The sequence below is a fragment of the Pseudonaja textilis genome, chromosome 1 (assembly GCF_049901715.1).
Source record: "Pseudonaja textilis isolate UNSWEBS1 chromosome 1, rPseTex1.2, whole genome shotgun sequence".
Lineage (NCBI taxonomy): Eukaryota > Metazoa > Chordata > Lepidosauria > Squamata > Elapidae > Pseudonaja > Pseudonaja textilis.
In genome coordinates this window covers 135,943,081-135,964,711 of record NC_141990.1, presented here as the reverse complement: position 1 = coordinate 135,964,711, position 21,631 = coordinate 135,943,081, and the positions used below count along the sequence as shown (strand labels likewise).

Below are 21,631 nucleotides of genomic sequence, written 5' to 3'. Positions count from 1 at the left end.
AAGTCTTCCCCAGCCACACCCCCTCCTCCAGCTCCTCTGTGCTTGTGGTAGCCAGTATGCACAACCCTATGCATCTTCCCTAACCTGTGTCTCTGTCACTTCCTTGTGCACCCTCCCCCACCCCATGGTCCCTTGCTTCCTTCCCCCACCTGGCAACAATCACTTACCTGCCTGGCACTTGCAACTTCCTGCTGGTTGCCCCACTGATTTTGGTTGTGGGAAGCAGGCAGGAAGTTTCTTCATAACTGTGGGATATGTTAACAATGACATTGCTTAGTAATGGAAATTCCAATTCCGATTGCCTTTGTAAGTCAAGGACTCAGTATGAGAGAGAGGAGGTTGTTGAAAGCCTATTGTAGCATTCTTGTTCGTTTGTTAAACAGAGCGTCAACTGACACATGAGGAGATGTGAATTATGGACAGTGTGACCATATTTTAAATTTAATAGTGAAATACATTAATTTAAAAAGTCATTTAATTTTCACTTCCACTTACTTTGAAATCTTTTTAAATGGACCTGCCTCCTTTTACAATGCACCATTTTTAAAGTGACATTCAAGGATTGGTGTAATCTTAGCCCTTGAAAAAATAGTGTAGACAACAATCAAGGTATCTCCAAAGCATAAAAAACATGCATTTTGAATGTTGCAGGTCTGCCAAGGATGAATTTGGGTCTGTCATTGGAAAATGTCAAGGTAAGTAAATTTTCACTTTCAAGTAAATTACCACTTATCCAGAAAAAATACAAAACAAACCCTATCAAATGCAGGTCTAACCAAAAGTTTCAGTTTGGTTTCCAGCTATTACATCCTATTTCTTCTTTCTTTTGTTATATTTTCTCCTTTTCTACAAAAAGGTGATTCATGTTCTGGTTCCACTGAGCTTGCCCTGCCTTGATTCTGTTTAGTATCAGTCCCTTTCCACAAGGGTCTAGGATAATTTGCCTCAGCCAACTCACCTCAGCCAACTCACCGCAGGACAAGAGTTACACTAATATTGAAGAATTGGTGGAATAGAATCATTAAAGAAGGGATGTGGAAGGGGGCAGAAAAGGATGTGAATGACAAAAATTTAAAATATTTTTTTTTATTATTTTAAATAATTAAATTGAATTGTTGAATTATCCTGTGGTGAGTTGTTCCTTGGCGAGCTGGCCGTGGTGAATTGACTGTGTAAGATGGCCGTGGTGACTTGGCTGCAGCAAGTTGTCCCATTCCATTCCATAAAGCTTATGCTTCCTTGAAGTTTATTTGTAACTATTTTGTGTAGAACTAAAGCTACATTGGTTCAGTGAAGGTCATCATTTGGCGAAGGAGTGAATCGTTAGACAGAATGAAGTGCTTATTCTTTGGAAGGGTAGTGGACCTCCGTAGTTAAGGGCATTTGTTTGTATCAGTTCATTGGATGGCTGAGTTATTCTTCGAACAGAAGTTTATAAATGAAAATACCTTCTAGTGATAAAAATATTCCCAGCTGTGTTGCACATGAAAGACGACTGCTTCTCAAATTACATCAGTGGTTGCATGAATTTAGTAAATTTATATGCTCCCAAATATTCCTTAGTGCTTCTCTTTGCATGTTCAGCCTGTTATAGTACCTTTGTTCAAAGCAAAAGTACTGAATGTCTGAAAATATAACAAATATGGGAACTTTGGGGTGGCCGGGACTTACATTCTGATCTAGGTTATTTTAAATCTGCATAAGACCGTGGCATTCTTTGCAATCAAAGCTGCTTATGGAGGAAGGAGTTTAAGGCCGTTATAAATTTTATATAAGTGTCTGCACCTGTCATTAGTATGATGTAGAAGGATGTCTAAAACAGAAGGTCAGCATTAGCACAATTCCTAAAATAAGCCAACTTGGTCCTAGTTAATCTAAGGTTTGGCTTAGGTTTTGCCAGAGTTCACATAATTAGATCTGGAAATGTCCTTTGATGAGAGAAGCACTTCCTGGGTCCACAATATGAACAAGCCATAGCAATTCAAAAGCTCAGGTGTGGCTATTTTGTGGCCCTCCCAAGGTATTCCTGGCAGAATATCTGGGCAGCAACCATACCAAGCCATTGAATAGTTGCTTCATGCTTTTGTACTATGAGATCAGAGTAGTGGCTTGTTTCTTGAGGAACCTACATGTGCAGGATTTTATCTCTGATTTTGAGGCATTCAGACCCAAAGAAATAGAGGAGAAACGCTGTATGAGCCCTGAAACAAGGGAAGCCCAAATCAACAGGTAGAACATATAAAGAAAGTAATTAGTCAATCACACTCAGGGTGGATTTGATTTAAATCAGGTCAATTTAAATCATGATTTAAATCTCTAGTAAAAAGGCTTGATTTAAATCAACTTGATTTAAATCATAATTTTTAAAGAGTTAACTGTCCCACAGCAGCACCTCCTCTGACCCACTGTTTACTCACCGACAGTCCCAAAATTGCAGAATATGCAGCCTCATGCTACATAACTAAGCTCCACTTCATGGTGAATAAACTAAATTATTAATGTATCTTAAATAGAAAACTATCTTTAGATTTTACTCCAAAAGCATTTTATTAAAATAAACTTGATTAAAAAATGATTTTTTTAAAAAATCGATTTTTTATCCACCCTGATCATATTTGCCCCTTAAAACATTTATGGATGTAAAATAGGAAGATGAAATACTATTATCTTTTCCTCTTTTTTTTTTTCAAAACATAGTTTTCACAGTGATTATGGAGATATAAGTGTTGGGTTTTTTTCCTCCTTTCCCATAACTTTCAAGGACTTTCATTATCATTCAGAGCTCTTGGTCTGTGATTGTGATTCATGAGCCCTTTTCCACTCCATGGTTCATAGATTATCAAAACAACATTACTATGTCCTTCAATGCAGAGGGACTATAAAACAAATCACAGTTATTTTTAGAATGGCTTTGTCATAGGGAACATCGGAACATGTATCTGCTGTACAACTGTTTAAAAGTTGTAGTTTGGAAAAAAAAATTTTTTTGAAAGCCACTTATGATTTGGAGTTGATCTGTTTTATCTTTTTTTCCATGTAGTCCCTAAAGACCTGAATCCCCAGTGGAGATGCGTTGCGTGGAGTCATGATTGTACTTTGCTTGCCTATGGTGAAAGCACGGGAACTGTCCGAGTATTTGACTTGGTCGGCAGCGAACTCTTCCTCATCCAACCGGTATTTAATTTTCCTTTTTTAACAAGCTTTACAAGTCCGATTACCATGCCATGGAGCCACCTTAGCCATTGCTGTTTTAACATCTTAAGTTGAGAATTTGCATCATGATATGCTTTTTTGCTCATTCTGGTTGAGTAGCAATTTTGCACATGTATTGATAAACTTGCATTCTCCGTTTGCAGATATTTGAACAAGGTACCATATTTTTCGGTGTATAAGACACACACTCTCCCCCCCCCCCCAAAAAAAAAGTGGGTGGAAATGTCTGTGCATCTTATACAGCGAATGTTGCCAAAGCCCTGCCAACCCTCTGGCCCCCACCCTTCGTCCTCTGCCTCCTAGCAATTTACCTCCTTGCAGCAAACAGCAAACAGTTTGGTCAGCTTCAGCACAGCCTGATTTAGCATGAGCAGCTGATTGTCAGAGAATCTGGAATACCGACGATCAGCTGTTCCATGCTGCAAGGATTGCCTTCATCTATCGCTGCCTCTGCACTTCCCATTTTTGGCCCCTGCTCACGCATTTTCGGCTTCTCATGCCCCATTGGATGCACAGAGGCTGAAAACAGGGCGGAGGCCAAAACCGGAACATGCGGAGGTCAAAAATGGGATGTGCGGAGGTGGTGATAGGCGGTGGCGATCCCTGCAGCCTGGAACAGCCGATCGTCGGTATTCTGGGAGGCAGATCCAACCAACAATCAGCTGCTTATGCTACATCAGGCTATGTTGAAGCTGACCAGGCTGTTTACTATTGGCTGCAAGGAGGCATATTGCTGGGAGGCAGAGGCAGATTTTTTTTTCTTATTTTCCTCCCCAAAAGCTAGGTGCATCTTATAGTTCAGAGCATCTTATAGTTCAAAAAATATGGTATACATAATTTTATTTATGTAAAAAGGCTGCTCTTGTTGGCCTAAAATTGTTGCTGATCTCTAAAATAATACTTCTAAACAGCACATTTAATACTCGTATTTTCATACTGGAAGAGAGTCAGTCTGTCTATCTGTCTGTCTTACCTTATTACTTTGTAAGTAACTCAAGGTGATGAAATCTTCATTTCTCCTCTCATTTTCCCCACAACAAGTCTGAGGTGAGTTAGGCTGAGTGAAAGTGACCAACCAAATGTCACTGGGTTGCCTTTCATGCCTAACATGGAACTAGAATTCCTAGTCTCCTGGTTTCTAAACAAGCACCTTAATCATCATACCATTCTGGCTTTTGTGGATCAGAAATCTCAATTGCCACAATATAATTTTAGGGAATCATAAATATGATAACTAGACTTTTTTAATAGGTGTGTTATCAAACACTGAAAAATGCAGGAAAGGAAGGATATTGAAAAAAAAACCCATTGAAAGAATTTGTACTTATTTTTACTTTATTAATAAGTGTTAATAATACTACATGATGAAATTTCTTTGTAGTCAATAGTAGTGAAGAATGCATATTCTCTATAAAAAATTAGGGTTACTTTTAATAACATGCTATTGAGAGATTTAATTTTTGAGTTTTTTTTTAAAAAAGTGTTTGGTTTCAATTAGAAAATATATTCTAGTGTTTGAAGCCTTTTTTGAACTTCTTTGCTAAAAAAACCCTCTCTTTTTTAAATCTTTATTTTAAATAGGTTACTAGTTTCCCAGGGGACTTGACTTATGCCATTGCAGGATTGATCTTCCTGGAATACAAAGCCAGTGCTCAGTGGTCAGCTGAATTGTTGGTCATCAATTATCGTGGTGAGCTGAAAAGCTACCTGGTGAGGTAAATATGATGTGATGTGTCTACCAATAATTTATTGGAAATCCTATTTCATAAAGTAAGTCCTGTATCTTTTCTTGGTCTAGTGTTGGAACAAATCAGAGCTACCAAGAGAGCCATGTTTTCAACTTTAGCAAGCATTATATTAATGGAATAACTGGAGTAATTTATCATCCCGCACATCGGTAAGATTGGGTAATTTAAATAACTATTTTAATGAAGTAGCCAGGGGCTTCATATCATTTAGTTATCATTCCCCCACTTCTGAAATGTTTGATTGCAGTGAGGCAATTAATAAAAGCAATCATGGGCACTTAGCAAACATTAGTTACAATGTTTCATTTGGTTTGAGGTGGGTAATGGATGGTTGCTACGTTAATCCTAAATACTCTAGGATTCTAGGATCTTTTAGAACTACTGCACCAATGCAAGAGGATTTAGATAAAAGTTAGTGTATGTTAAGTATGAGCAATGTGGCCAAGTGGTGAAGATGCTTGCTTCCCACTCGGAAGGTTCGGAGTTAGCAGCAGATATTTCTCTTCTGGGTGCAAAGAAAAAAAAATCTGCTGTGAACTCCATGTGGCATCAGGAAGGCACCCGGCCAGTAAACTCCCAGCTCCATTTAGCCCTCCGACTCTACTCCAAATTAAGTGTTTAGAGAATTGTAAAAAGGGAGTTTTTTAGTATATGTCAGGCATACACAATTGTCAGCTTTGCAAGGTAGTCTTGACAAGAAGTACTGCTCTAACTTTTTAATAATATTTTAAGCTTACGTGAGTAGATCTTGCAGTTCTGAAAGTCTCTTTCTCCCCCTTCACCTATCATGCCCCTGTTGGAGTCTGAATCTGAGATGAACAGCTGACAGGGAGTGTGGCTCCGTTGGCTGTGGAGGAAACTGGGGAAGGGCGAAGTCCGACTGGACAGAGCAGGAGAGAGGGAAAACAAGGGAGAGGAAGTTCAGAGGAAGACCAGGCCCACCCCCTCTTCATCCTAGGGCACACAGGGAGGAACAGAGAAGAGAGCAATGTGGGTTGCGTGGTTTACGGGAGAGGAAAGGACCCTGATTCCCTTCATTAGCCACACCTGGGAATGAGAGTTTAAAAGAGATACAAGCTGAGTGTGGCATCTGCTGGAAACAAACGTGAGTTTATCTTGTGTTGCCTTTGGTTATCTGTGTTCCTGGCATCCTCCCAACCATGCTGAATTACTGCTGTTCCTTCACATCTGGAATTCTTGCTTCTGCCCTGCCCAACAAATTACCTCATCTTGCCTTGATTGGACTTATAGTTACAGTTGTTGGTGACCACGTTTTGGACTTGATTCTCTGCAGCCAAAGGCTGTTCCTGGGAGAGTTTTTCTCCAGCCTAGAAGGTAACCAGGACATTGGGGGCAAAGTTGGAGCTAATAAAGGAATTCCTACTGAATATCTGACTGTGTTGCCTTTGTGCCACGCCCCCGGTCATCACATCACCTTTACAGTTTAAGAAACTAGGGAAGATCCCATCTGTAATGTTTGCCATTCCCCTATTCCTTGTGCAGGTTAAGCTGTCATTTGACCATTGTCTAGTCTGTAGCTTTTGTTTTTGTCTCCCAAGCTCATTCCCAAAAATGTCCATTGGGTGAGGGGCTATGGCAAATTTTGCACAGTATGTAAGGGCCAACAAGAGGGTGTAATCAGGGACAAAGCAACAGATCATTATGGAGGCTATATAGGTAATCCTTGATTTACAACCATTCATTTGGTGACCATTCAAAGTTACAACGGCACTAAAAAGTGACTTACGACCATTTTTCACCATTGCAGCATTCCCATGGTCACGTGGTTTAAACTTGCATGTTTTGCAAATGGTTCATATTTATGATGGTTGCAGTGTCCAGGAGGCATGTGATCAGCTTTTGTGACCTTCTGCCAAACAGTCAATGAGGGAAACCAGATTCACTTAACAATCATGTTACTAACTGAACAATTGTAATCATTCACTTAACGGATGTGGCAGGAAAGATCCTAAAATGGCGGCAAAACGCACTTAACAAATGTTTCACTTAGCAACATAAATTTTGGGCTCAATTGTCATAAATCGAGGAATACCTGTATATCTTTGATAAACTAATTCTGTATGTATGCATTTCATTTATTTGCATGCTGCTGCAGCCAGATAGGAAAATTCCTCTAATGAAATAACATTTGTTTGATCCAATTTGATCTTTCAATAAATGTGTGGATCTATTTCATATTGCATTTTCCTTATACATCTTTGATGAGTAGTTTGCTGAATCTAATAACTGAAAGTAAAGTAGAATCATGTGGAAGTAAGCTTCCAAACTAATTTTTGCTATAGATGACCTATTTTTAGTCCAGAACATTTTTTCTCTAGAAATATTACCAGCCAATATTTTAACTCTCCTATCAAACTATTGAAAAAATATGTTGACTATTGCAAAGATTGTTGGCAAAAATCCACACTATTTGCAATTTTATTTGTACATAGAATAAAACAATTTGGAGCGTATATTGTGGCCTCATTACGATCGTGTTTCTCACACAATAAGGCTGGGTCTTATTTTTTTTTTGACCCCTGAAAAAATGGCTAGGCCATCTTTTCGGGGGTGACTTAATTTCCTCCCCTACCTAGAGCAGCCCATACGTACGTACCTCTCCGCGAGGCCGCTTCTATTGGCCGACAAAAGCTCCCCGAAGGCAGAGTCCCCAGGTGCTTCAGGGCGTGGCGTGGCTGCCCATGTCCCCTCGCCTTTAGGCAGTCTCTTTCGGGCGATGGAAGCTCCCCAAATGCAGTCACCAGCCACTTTGATAGGCCGGTAGAAGCGGCCTCGGGGCGAGCGCACACACACACTCCCTTCTCCCCCTCCCCCTGCCCCTCCCCCCATTTCTCTTCACCTCTTGTAGTTCTAACGAATGATGTGAGAAATGGCGGGGAAACGCATGGTTTAAATAGGCCTAAATTTTGGGGACAGGGCTTAATTTCACTTCATGCCTAGAAATCATGCTGGGCCTTCCTATTGGCGGAGGCCGTATTGTTGGAGAAACACGGTAGCTGTTGAGGATCACATGTGGCCCGTGGGCTGCAGGTTGGATACACCTGCTCTAATGAGTTCTATGATTTATATTAGTTAAAATTGGTGCGCAAGAAACTGGTATTTCTTGTTTCTCTTCTTGTTGTGCATACTTCGAACTTTGCTGAAAATATTTATTTCTGTGTTCTTTATCACTTCCCCTAGAGCATATGGTATTGAGTTGTCATTGTTTTTTAAAACATTACACGTTTTTGAAAGGAATATATTTACACGTTTTTGAAAGGAATATATTTACACGTTTTAAAAATTAGCCACCTGTTTTGTATTGCTGATTGCAAGTAGTCCTCGAGTTACAACACTTCATTTAGTGATCGTTCAAAGCTATAGTGGCACTGGAAAAAGTGACTTATGACCTTTTTTTACATTTATAACCGTTGTAACATTCCCACTGTTACGTGATCAAAATTCAGATGTTTTGCAACTGGTTCATATTTATGATGGTTGCAATGTCCCAGAGTCATGTGATCACCTTTTTCAAGCTTCTGACAAGCAAAGTCAATGGGAAAGTCAGATTCACTTAACAACTGCAATGATTCGTTTAACAACTGTTGCAACCAAGGTCGTAAAATGGGGCAAAATTCACTTAGCTGTTTTGCTTAGCAACAGAAATGTTGGGCTCAATTGTCATAAGTAGAGGACTATATTGTTCTTTCTGGCATATTCTTAACAAAATTGCCTCATTGTAAAAAAAAATACATCCCAGTTACCAATCTACAATTTTTCTTAAATTCACATTTAGATTTAGGTATTCAAGCTGAAATAATTGGGGTTTGTTTTCTGAAGGACTTTTTATTACTAATGTCAGGAGTCTGCCCCGAAAATTTTAGTGCCGTGTCTCTCACTATAATTTTATTCTTCAGGTTGAGTAACAATTCTCCAGTAAATGTTTACTCATTTGACTTGATTCATGGAATTTAGTTTTTCTTTTAAGATGTCCGCTTCTCTTGTCATTGGCATGCTTTGCAAGATGTCTTTTGGAATGCTTTGCACAGTTCTATTCTATTCCTCCTCCTCCTCCTCCCTCTCCCCTTCCCCCTCCCCCCCTCCTCCACCTCTTCATTTTTATTTGGCCTTTTTTGGCCAATTCGTAGTGGCAATTATACCTAATCCTCCTGCCTCCTATTTTCCCCATAATAACGGTGAGGTGCGGTGGGCTGAGAGAGAGTGACCGGCCCAAAGTTACCCAATTGGCTTTCATACCTAAGACAGGATTAGAACTCACCATCTCCTGGTTCTAACTCAGCACCTTTATCACTGCACAAAACTGGTTCTCTCCAGCTATTTTATAATTTATTGTTTATCTTGCAAAAATGTTCCTGATTACTACTTCAGTGCACGGCTTATATAGTTTCCCAGGGTATTACGCTTAATTTCCTTGCTTCTTCTTATATTTGTTACATTGCATATTTTCTCCCCCTGTTCCCTGATAACCCTTAACTCATTAATGAAGTAATTCAAATATTTCTGTGGTTGATCTCCTTCCCGTGAGCTTTCTTTCAATTACAGTTGCATGCATGTATGAGTTGAGATCATTCCTGAATTAGCGAGCAGTTAAATGCCATCTCTCTTAAATTGTTGCTTCTGTTTTGCATTTTGTCAGCTCTGTGAAGAATTGTTTAAAATTTTAAACTTGTGCCGCAGTGCTGTTTTTAGTTAATAAAATGCCTTGGGTATAACTCAATATAGTAGCTTTCTTTGCTGTCACTATGTTTTGCATACTCTATGAAGTAGTTGGGTCTAGTAGTTAAGGAACTGATTTAGAATGCAAGAGGCAGTGAGTTCTAGTCCCACTTTAGGTATGAATGCCAGCTGGATGACCTTGGGCCAGTCATACTCTCTCAGTCCAACCCTAGATTTGTTGGTGTGGGGAAAATGAGAGAAGGAAGGAGTTAGTATGTTTATTGTCTCGAGTTATTTATAAAAACAATAAGTTGGCTAACAATAAATAAATACACACTTAAATTATGAACAATATCATTTTTCTCAATTAAAATGCATCAAACGTAAGGCTTTCTCTAAGCATGTAATAAAAACTCCACTTTTAAGCCTCTTGATGAATGGGAAATGTATCCCCTTGCAAGGTTGTTGGGTATGGATTAGCAAAATAATCCATCCTTGAGATTACTGAAAGTGCAGTAACATCTCAGTATTACTTCTGAAGCTGCCAGGCCTACTAGGATAAGTAATAAGAAATAATAAGAAGTAATAAGAAACTTAGAAATATTCTCCCGTATAATATTTATAGAAGCAATTATAACATTAACCCCCTTTTGTTACCACCGAATGTAAAATGTGCATATGTCAACCAACAGCACAGACCTGAAACAGAAATCTTTCTGTCAGATGATACTGTAAAACAAGCTGCCAGTGTAGTTAAGCATTAGGAAGATGGAATATTGTCATTTGTTTTATACTATTGTTTAAGGTTCTAACGTTGCAAAGATAGTACCGTAGACCCTCAATTCCTATTGAATTGATAAATAGATCTCTTTTTTTATATGGCAGAATTCATTTTCTTTTTTATATTGCCCAGGTATCTGGTGACATGTTTCTTTTTTTTTTTCAGGCAGAGAAAAGTAGTGCAATATACAAATGATTTATTTAAATGGTGCTTGATTATTTCTCTTAGCTGTAAGGTAATTTGCTTATTGTGATCCAGCCACTGAGCACTGACTGCAAGATGATCGGTTACATAAATTGATACAGTAAATAAAACATTTATTTTTTAAGTAAAATCATGGTTACCTGAATTGTCAGAAAAAGAGATAAATTCATTGCCAGCAAATCTAAAAGCAGAATTGAATACAATCTCTTGGCTGTTGAAAAGTTCCTAGAAAATTACTGAAGAATTTAAATAGACTTTTTTTTGCAGGGATGAATTTGATGAGTTTTATTACTTTGTACTTGATAACTAGCCAATGAATGTGTGAAATAAATTATAGTTATAAGCGTTATTCATGACAGAACATACTGTCTGTTCATCTACCACTAGGTGGTAATATTTTACTACTTGCAAAAAAACACAAGCGTAAAATGCTTTTTTATTCTTTTATTTGGATAAATGATGCCATATCTCCTCACTACATATTTTTAATTTACGAGTTCTAAAAAATTGAAATACATAATTACTTTGGAAATTAGCTTGCTAGATTAATTACTTTACAATCTCATACACTTAGTGGCAAATAAAGCTGAATTCAGGGAGGCTTAGTTCTTGATTTCCTTTCTCTCTTTCTAAGTAATAGTTTTAAATAGAAACTGTAAATTGGGATTTGGGATTTATTATGCCCAGAATGATATAAATAATGGTTTAAAGGCTGAAATCGGTCATTATTAAATTATAACAGTTGAAAGTGCTTTTTTTTGCCACAGCACAACTAGAGCAGGGCTATCAAACTTGCGGTCCGTGGACCAGATGTGTTATACACTGCCACGCCCGTGCCTGGTTTAGTGATGGGGGGAAAAGGGTCACGATACGTCGCATGACGCTGCACGTTTGGTACCCCTGAACTAAAGGAACTGGAGAATGCCATACTAAATTGTGTGTCATTTTCTTGTGATAGAATCTTGATTATTGGTGGCTATGAAATGGATGATGATGGAGCTGGGATGTCTAAAGCGAGTAGTTGTGGTTTGTCCATATGGAGAGTTCTTTCTGGAGCACCCTATTACAAGCAAGTTACTAGTTATGAAGACGATGTTGGTATTGTAAGTATAAATAAAATGTATTCAGACTATTTACATTTATTTTCTGTCATTTGATCTCCCATCAATAGCATTGGAGTAAAATCCCCAAAATTCATTTAAAGGAGGCAGACCTAGCATTTGAGATTATATAATCCATAATAAATCCCTCTAGAGCCAACACCTCACTTTGCTAAGTAATTATTCAGAGGTTGTGGCTATAGTGGAACCTCGGGTCATCACCGTAATCCGTTCCAGGGCTTCGGTCGCAACCTGATTTGGTCGTGACCAGAAGTGAAGCTGACTGCTGAATGCCCAGAAGGGTAAATCGGCACAGCAGGGAAAATCGGTAGGGCTGTGTTTGATCAATTTATTGAATCAAGATCCATGATCGTTATGTACTGTGTAATTGGCTTGACTTGATATGCAAATTCAAGCACTGAGGACTGTTGAATTTCCCACCATACCACCAAATTCACTTTCTGTCAGTCACTGCCAGCTCAGGTCCCATTAAGTCCTGCTGTATTGAATGACTCTCTATTACTGAATGATTTATTACTGAACTGTGTAAATGTACTTTTTCAGCAAATCTCCTTAGGAAAAATACCCTAGGTTTTGGGGTGCTTGTAACTGTTAGCAAGTTTTAAAATAATAAAATTGGATGGGGTTTTTGGGGGGGCAGGGGGGACAACTCTTACTAAGCAGATTTGCTACAAGGGTTACAAATTAGGGAGAAATCTGTTTATTGGCTTTACAAAAATAACTAAAGGATTAAATCTGGTTAAATTAAAGTGTTAAATGTGCCAAATGTGTCATCATGATATGTATTGGAAATAGCCATCTGGAATCTGCTGTTAATATGTTTTTTTCCCCAATGTTTCGGATTTTACATCCATTGGGATAAGCCATTATAGTTAACAGAAAGATTGGAGAAATGGTAGACCTAAAAATCTTGAGACCATTAAGTTTGCTATATGTATTGCAGAAATGACACACAGTCAGAAATCAATCCATATTTTCTAGTTATTGACTGGGTGTAGAATATTCTAGGCAAGGTTACAGTATGAATGCTTGGAATCCTTACTGCTATAATGTATATTTTATAGGAACCTTCAGAAGTCTACATATGTATTTTATGTATATTTTATTTCAGCTTGATTTCTTTTGCTCTTAGCTTCTGACAGAAAGAAAGTGAATTTAATACAAGTTTGTTTTTAACAGGTGAAGAAAAGTTCATTGTTCAAGATCTTTCATCTTTCATTTTACAACAGGCAAGGAAGGGAAAAGGTAATGGAAAATATACAAGAGTTGTTGATTATTAAGATTCCTGTGTTTTTAAGGAAGGTCCAGTTAGTCCTCAACCTATACTACAAAATTTCTGTTGCTGAGTGAGACGGTTGTTAACTGAATTTCTCCCTATTTTATGATCTTTCTTGGCACAGTTGTTACTGTGGTAACTATTGTAGTAGTTAAGTTAGTAATATGGTTGCCAAGTGAATCTGGCTTCCATTGACTTTACTTATTAGATGATCACATGACCCACAGGACTCTGCAACCGTCCTAAATACAAGTCAGTTGCCAAGTTTCTGAATTTTGGTCACAGAACTATCGGGATGTTGCAATAGCCGTAAGTGTGAAAAATGGTCATAAGTCACTTTTTTTAGTGTTATCGTAACTTTGAATGGTCACTAAATGAACTATTTTAAGTCAAGGACTACCTGTACATTGTCCAATATATTCTTGGTTAGGATTGCCATCTGGCTATTCAAAAACAATATAATGGTGATAAAAGTGACTTAATTAAGTAAAGCTGAAATGTTGGGGCCCTTGAGTGTAAGGGAAACTCTTAATACTTTTTCGAACTTGTATAGATTTAGTGGAACCTATTCATCATCCTGCAGTTTATGAACCAGGAGTCATACCCAGCTTCAGGATTGAACATTTGGATTTGACGAGTGTTATACACAGGGGTGTCATCGGAATAATGGCCTTTATAGTACTTGGAAGTTTTCACTTCATTTTACTTGGCCTTTCTGTGGAAATAAGGAACCCTGAATTCAGTATTTCTTGCTTTCCAGTAGATATGCCTAGGAGAATGATGCTACTGACACATACTCCTCCTCATGAACAACCATTTCACATCTTATATTCTGGAATCCCTTGAATGAGAAATATATCTACTTTGGAAGTGGCAGAAAATGTGAATTGTGTGGTTAATGTTCTTCTTTCTGTTTTCATCGTTCACTAAAATCATGGTGATAGGATGGTGTCTTCAAAATGAGATTTTCTCCAGACAACACTCGCCTAGCAGTTATACATTTCTCTGGAAAACTGACTATATGGAGCATTCCTTCTCTGAAACAACTAAGAGAATGGGAACAAAATGAACAGGTATGTGGCCAGACCCTGTGATTTGTATGAGATTTCTTCTTCATGGGGGGAAGGGAGGTTTGGTGTGGGAAGAAGATAGTTAAAATGAAACGACCTTTCAAAATTACTTCATAGGTTCAATATTGAACAAAAAGGCTCATTAGAACTACAGTATCTATACTGAAACATAGAGAGATTTAGTAAACTAATTGGGCTTGGCTCCTTTAACGGCGAGTCTCTTTGAATTTGGTAGGATTTTCTGTCACTGTGGGAGAAATAGATGGCCAGGTGTTCTTTCAAATATTTTGGCCTTCAGTTTGATTAGACCCTAGGGGCCTGATCAGTAGTTGGGAAGTATATGAGGTGTGTGGCCCTAAACATCTGGAAGAATCGGGTTGCCTGTTTGCATCATATAGGCTTTGTGATTGATGAAACAATTATTTTAATGTAATGACATCAGTACAGTTTGAGGGAGAATAGCTTCATGCATTTAACTGCAGCAATTAAAAAGTTTTGTTTCCTACCTGTATATTATAATTAAGTGCTTAAGTCTGATTTATGTTATAATAACAAAGTTAATATATAGAAAAATGAATTGTAATCTAGAATCTGAAAATATGCTATAGAGGCACAAACCTTCTTTTGTTTTTCAATATGGAAGAAATTGAGATGCTTAAAAAATGGATGAAATAGTATCTCACCCATAAAGCATATATATATGTAATCCTTCCTTAGCAATGGTAATTAGGATCACAAGTCCTTTGCTAAGTGAGGCAGTCATAAAGGATGATATCATGTGATCACGTTGACTTATAACAACAGTGTTGTTAGAAACAGTTTAGAAGTTTGTTAGCAATTATGTTGCTATGAGAATTTCTAATGTTGTTAGAAATTGCAGTTGTTATGAGAAACCACATTGTTACAGGTAGTCCTCAACTTATGACCATAATTGAGCCCAAAGTTTCTGTTGCTAAGTGAAGCATTTGTTAAAGGAGTTTTGCCCCATTTTATGACCTTTTGTGCCACAGTTGTTAAGTGAATCACTATGGTTAGTAACATGGTTGTTAAGTGAATCTGGCTTCCCCACTGACTTTGCTTGTCAGAATGTTGCAAAACGTGATCACATAATCCTGGGACAATGCAACTATCACAAATATGAGTCAGTTGCCAAGCATTTGGATTTTGGTCACGTGAACACGGGGATGCTGTAATGGTTGTAAGTATAAAAAGTCATAACTGACTTTTTTCAGTTCCGTTGTAATTTGAATGGGCACTAAATGAATTGTAAGTCAAGGACTACTTGTATTAAATGTGATGTCATGTGGTCACCCTATGTGACCACCCACCATCTTCCCCATTGACTTTGCTTGTCAGAAGCTGACAGTGAAGGTTACAAATGGTGATCACGTGACTGGGGGACACTGTAGCCACTGCAATTGTGAGCTAGTTACCAAGGGCCCAAATGATGATCACATGACAGTGGGGACACTTTGACAGCTGAAACTATAAGAATCAGTCATAAATCTCCTTGCTCAGTGCTATTGTAACTTCGAGTGTTTGCTGAACAAGTGGTCATTAAGCGAGGACTAAAATTATAGTTGTTCATTTATATATTAAGGATAAAGATATCATTTACTTCAAGGATGTCAAACTAGATTTCATTGAGGGCCGCATCGGGTTTTTTTAACCTCAGGAAGGGTGGCGTGGCCAGGTTGGGTATGGCCAGCTCGACTTCACTTGAGTCGGGGGCACCTGTGGTGGCCAAGTGCTAAGGCAGGACTTAGTTCAGACACTCCCTTCCTCTCATTATAATCTTTTTCTTCCTCCCTCCCTCCCTCCCTCCCTCTCTTCCTTCTCCCGAGCTCCTGTTTTCACTAGCAGAGGGGTGCAAGAGGCTGTCACAGCCCAAAAAGGAGCCTGGGAAGGCCTCACACGGCCCTCCCAAGCTTCATTTTCATTGGCAGAGGCACTGCAGGCTGATCCTTTGTTGTTTCCAGGTTGGCCTCACAGGTCAGATCTAAGCACCCCATGGGCCGGATCCGGCCCACAGGCTTTGAGTGTGACACTCCTGATTTACATGAATAAATGAACAAGTATAATGTTTTTTATTCATGTGTTAATTGGGTTGTCTTTATCTAGTTTTAGGACTTTGTCAAGAACAGATTGCATTTTATGTCATATTTATACAGAAATATTGAATATTCAAAAAGGGTCACAAATTTTTTAGCACCAATTTACAATGAAGGAATCAATAGAAGTTGGGTTTCCTCATTGTATATTCGGCTGCTATGGTTAGGGTTAGGGATTAGAGTTAGTGTCTATCATTGCCTATAAATTATCATCCTTTATTTAAAAAGAGACTTATACTATTATTTCAGAAGTCACAGACTTCTGGAGTTATCCTTCTTTAGCGTAACAGAAAAATCTATGAAGGGATAATGTATCCATACAATTCTGCAGATTTAGCACTGCGGTCATTGGCAGTTTCTGAGCTGAATGCTCTATTTGAAGGGATAATAGTACATTCTTTATAGAATCAAATCTTAATATTTGCAAATCCTTATTTGCGGCCCAAGTACTAAAGCAAAGACATGGCATGTTGCAGACCCTTGCAGAATAAAGAAAATAAGTTTTAAGTAAACCATGTTTAGATAACTGTTTGAAAGGTATGCAATAGTTTTCAAGCAAGGCTTGGAAAAGAGAAGGAAGAAATACTATGGCTACCAGTCAGCTTTATCTATTCAAAATCGGTGCTTTCAACATCCTGTTTTTAATGAAGATGAAGGACACTATAGTCTGCCTGCCTTGTCTGTAGATGAAGAGATGAAGAATAGATGTAAGCATTGAGTGGTGAAATAGTGAAAATAGAAAAACACAGGTGAATAGTAGTCTGATAGTAATGTTGTTGTAAAGTATTGTGACTAGAAGAACATTTATTTATATGAAAACTGAATAAACAATTTTTGATGATGGTGATATTGTTATCCTGTCTTTTTTAGTCAACTCAAGGCAACAAATATATAATTCTCATTTTTAATTAGAATTAAATGTGTTGGCTATATATAAAAGTCAAAATAGTGTAGGGTATTTATTTCCACCACTCCTAATTAGAAAATGAAGTTTCCTTAATAATTACCTGTAACCTGAAAGTTTTAGTTTCACTCGAGCTAAAAACTCTTTAATTTTTTTTTTCAACTGTAGTATACTAGCATCCTTTGAAGAATGCCTAATCACTGGTAACAGTTCAGGCATGCTATAACTAAACCTCTTCATAAATTGAGAAGTGCCACATTTCCAGAATATAATTTAACAGCCCTTCAGTGTCCTTGACTCTTAACTTCTTACCAAGAATTTATTCGCCAAAATATTACCTAATCAGTAAGATGGACATGTCCATGTACATGTGCAATAAATGTATTACATGTGCAACAAATTTCCTTCAAACAGGTTATATCTTCAGCACAGAGGAAATAATGGCCAATCTTAGAAAAATATTATTTAAAGGAGTCAATGCCTGAAAAACAATGGATTTTTTTCTGAACTGATCAATGTTTTTAAAAAATATGTTTTTAATACCTGAAACTTCTTATATTTTTTCTCTTTTTTTAAATGGATTTTTTGGGGGTGGAAAAGTTATCATAGCTCAACAGTAATCTCGCTAGAGGAGCTTGGGAATATAGCATCTGAAGTTCTATTATTAAACTAAATTCATCTTCCAACTTCAAATGTCATTTATGAAAAGCAGCTATACAAGCTAGAAAAAGATATACTACTTTGAGGTGTTCTGAGATGTTCTAAGGCAGTGGTGGCTAACCTTTTTGAGCTCCTGTGCCCAAAATTGTGCGCACGCTCATGTGCCAGCACCCAGAACGCAATGCGTGACCCCTCCACCCCTTGCACATGCATGTGCAATCCCCTGCTGCTGTCCCCACCCCCCCTACCTGCACTGAGCCTCACAGCTGATTTTTGGCTGCTTTGAGGCCTTTTTCAGCCTCCCAGAGGCAAAAGCCTCTGCAGGCCGAAAAAGGCCTCAAACCAGCCAAAAATCAGCTGTGAGGAGCACGCATGCACAATGAGGTAAATTTGCCTGCAGCTTGCATGCCAGCACAAATGGCTCTGTGTGCCACCTGTGGCATGCATGCCATAGGTTTGCCATCGTGGTTATAAAGTGTTATTCATGCTTGCACATACAAGTTATGAATCTCATGCCTTGGAATCTAGATCTAGTTCTTATCCACTTCTAAAGTGGAGAACACATTGATTCTTAACAGAAATTCAAAAATTTGCACTGTTTGATCAGCAAGACTTTCCAAGCCCCATTAAATCCATCTCATCTAGCTAATCTCTATAATATTTGTGTAAGGCCCATTCTCTTTCCTACCTTAAATAACTGTGCTCTTGCTGATGACTGTTCCGATGCTTGTTCTCCAAGCACAGTATTGAGATTGGAGCATTTATATGGGGTAGGGACAGGGAGAACAATACATTGGGCAGGGAGGGGTTAACAAAGGGAATGAGACAGTGGAAAATTAACCAACCTTTGATGAAAGAGGTAATCAGTCACTGAGATTCAAGTGTCTTCATTTAACCATGATTAAAGAAAGGCCTGAGTTTAATATAATTTTGGAATGTGTCTACAATAGGGGCTTTCCCCATCTTATCCAATCATGTATTACTTTTGAGATTCTTTCATTTTATCATGTAACAGTGGTATGATCGAATTTATCAAAATACTTACCTTTCTTTCTTCCCCCTCAGAATTACTTTAGTACAAGGAAATACTCTCTAAAGAGAGAGAGATACCCTAAATACTTAATTAGAAAGAAAAACTTTAATTCTTGTCATTTTAGCCAGGATATGATGATATCAAACTGGAGTGGAAACTGTCTCTGGAAAAGCGGAAGAAAATTAAAGGTTGGTGTTCAAATCTTAATATTGTATTTGACAAAGAGCCATGGTGGCGCAGTGGTTAGAATGCGGTACTGCTGGCTACTTCTGCTGCCTGTCGGCTGCCTGCAGTTTGACAGTTCAATTCTCACCAGGCTCAAGGTTGACTCAGCCTTCCATCCTTCCGAGGTAGGTAAAATGAGGACCCAGATTGGTGGGGGTAGGGGTGGGGGTTGATATGCTGACTGTAAACCACTTAGAGAGGGCACTGGAAAGTGGTATATAAGTCTAAGTGCGATTGCTATTTTCTTAAACCAATCTCTTTAATGAATCCATTTACAGAATGTAAACAATAGTTTAAAATGTTGTTTTCCGAAGTGATTTAAATGATGCATTTTACAATTACTTTCTACCTGCCTGCTTTTGAGCTGTAGTAGATGTTATCTGTTATCAGATTCAGGGAGACCATGTCTCTGAGCACACTTGCTAGGGATCCCCAAGGGGAATTTCTTGTTCGTTTTGTGAGCTTCCCAGGCATAGCACTGCATAAACAAGGTTGCTGAAGTAGATTAACTTTTTCATCTGATCTTCTTACATTTTTTTCCATTTAGATAATGCCTTCTTTCTTCAGTTGCTCCAAAATAAATACTTTAAAACACTGAAATGGCTGTAGATATTTTACTGCCAATATTTGCCATTCAACTGTGCTTCTGATTGTTTTCAAATTGTTTTTGTTGCGGTATCAGAGATTTGGAGCAAGTGAGATGTGGGTAAAAATGGTGCAGTGCTACTGCAGTCCTTTTTTTAAGAGATCTCTGGGATTTATGTCCAGCTCTAATAATTCATACTTCCTTTTATTGTGCGTGCCTGAACTAAAATACCCATTTGTCTTAAATATTACACCCAAGCAAACGAAAATGAGGCAATTTTCCTAAATATTTTAAAAGGAACAATGTGAAATAATGTAATTGTGCATGTTCATAAATGTCCAGAAAAAGAGCATGGATGATATTATCTCATATTATTTCAGCTTGTCAGAGGTAATTACAGTTTCAGCTGGATTCCATTTGCCATTTCTCAAAAATATGTGTCTCATTGTTACTCTGAGGGACAGCATGACCATGTTTCTGAACAGTTTGAAAAATTCTATTCTGCTTTGTATGAATAGATGTTCCCTAATACTTAGCTGCATTCTTTTAAAAGGATTCTTTCACGTTTATTATTCAGAAAAGGTATACTATATCGCCACTCATCCTAAATGCATAACTCTGGATAGCTAGCAAGACATGAAAAAATAATTTTAAAATGCAATGACCTCATCCAACAGTTTTATGTGGATATTCAGTAAAAGTGGGGAGTGATTTGAACCCTGAGCTATTTCTCATAAGTGGGCTCTAGGGCTTGACCTCACTGCCCCCAATGCCAATTGAAACCAGCCCTGGAAAAAAGAGACCCACTAAAACATAGCTTCCCCTCTTCCTGCCTTGATGCCTATTGATGGTTTTGAAGGCTGCTGAGAGATCTAGGAGGACAAAGATAGATAGATGCATTACTACTGTCTTGAGGCCTTGAGAGCATCCACAAGCATAACTAATGTTATACCTGGCTTGAATCTGAACTAGAAAAGGCCCAGATAATCAGCTTCCTCAAACATCTATGTAAGTTATATACATAGCTTCTACCACCTTCTTTACAATCTTCTCTAAAAGGGTAAAGATGGAACCTGGATGAAAATGATGCAGTATTGTTGGACTGGAGAATGTTCTTTATTTAAGGAAGTTACTCATGGAAAATTTCTTACTTATGGATAATACATTTAATGCTAGTCTTAATTGAAATACTTCTGTTAGAATAGGGAGAAGTCGGTCTCTGTGCTTTGTTGATAGTTGGCTATTAAAATGATGTTCTGAAGTAATTTATTGTTACTGAACGTACTCTGTTCAAATGCTTGAAATTTCCCCCCCCCTTCTGTCACCCCCAGACAAAGAATCCTTTTATCCATTGATAGATATAAACTGGTGGGGGGAGAATTCTGTCATTTTGGCTCGCTGTTCAGGTGCTCTGACAGTGTCATCAGTGAAGAACTTGAAAAACCTGTTGGGGAAATCCTGTGAATGGTTTGAAAGCGCGCCTCAGGTCACCTCGGCTCATGAAGGAGGATTTCTATGTTTGGAGGTAGGAAGAATTTGCAAAACCAAAGAAGGTTATTAATTGTACATGTATGATAATATCACCTTGCAAAAATATTTTATGTCATTTGACAGGAAATTTAAAACAGGATTTCCTTTATTAGAATAAAACAGAATATATTTGGGAGAAGAGCTGTTGTCTTGTCATAAAGATCCTAGAGTTTCTTGTCATAAAGATCCTAGTGAATTTCTGATGTGCATTGGTTCCTTGCTCTCTCATGCCCACCAGTAGGAGATTGAAATGTTCTCTTCCATGGTTGAGCATAATGGCCATGCCCTCAGACGTAGTTAATTTTAACTGCGGTTCGTTTGAGATAAGCCAAAAGCCAGATAAGTTATAATTTTGCATTGTGATAATTGAAGATGAAAGTTAAAGCTTTAAATCTTCTTTGTGTGTGTTTGCAGGATGAAATATTTTGGTAGTATCTTAATTAGATCAATTCATAAATAACTCAGTAACATGCAGGCTTTTAAGTGTTGTAG

The 21,631-nt window shown here is 38.0% G+C and overlaps 1 protein-coding gene across 1 annotated transcript in view; it reads left to right on the top strand.

Annotated features, from left to right (window-relative positions):
• NBAS (NBAS subunit of NRZ tethering complex) overlaps positions 1 to 21,631 on the top strand; it is a 155,618-nt gene that overhangs the window by 10,185 nt on the left and 123,802 nt on the right. Inside the window, exons 6-14 of the mRNA XM_026695307.2 lie at positions 652 to 695; positions 3,041 to 3,174; positions 4,795 to 4,928; positions 5,012 to 5,110; positions 11,582 to 11,726; positions 12,924 to 12,989; positions 13,965 to 14,093; positions 18,923 to 18,986; positions 20,941 to 21,134. Of these exons, the coding sequence (XP_026551092.1) occupies positions 652 to 695; positions 3,041 to 3,174; positions 4,795 to 4,928; positions 5,012 to 5,110; positions 11,582 to 11,726; positions 12,924 to 12,989; positions 13,965 to 14,093; positions 18,923 to 18,986; positions 20,941 to 21,134 (1,009 nt within the window). The remainder of the gene's footprint in view (positions 1 to 651; positions 696 to 3,040; positions 3,175 to 4,794; positions 4,929 to 5,011; positions 5,111 to 11,581; positions 11,727 to 12,923; positions 12,990 to 13,964; positions 14,094 to 18,922; positions 18,987 to 20,940; positions 21,135 to 21,631) is intronic.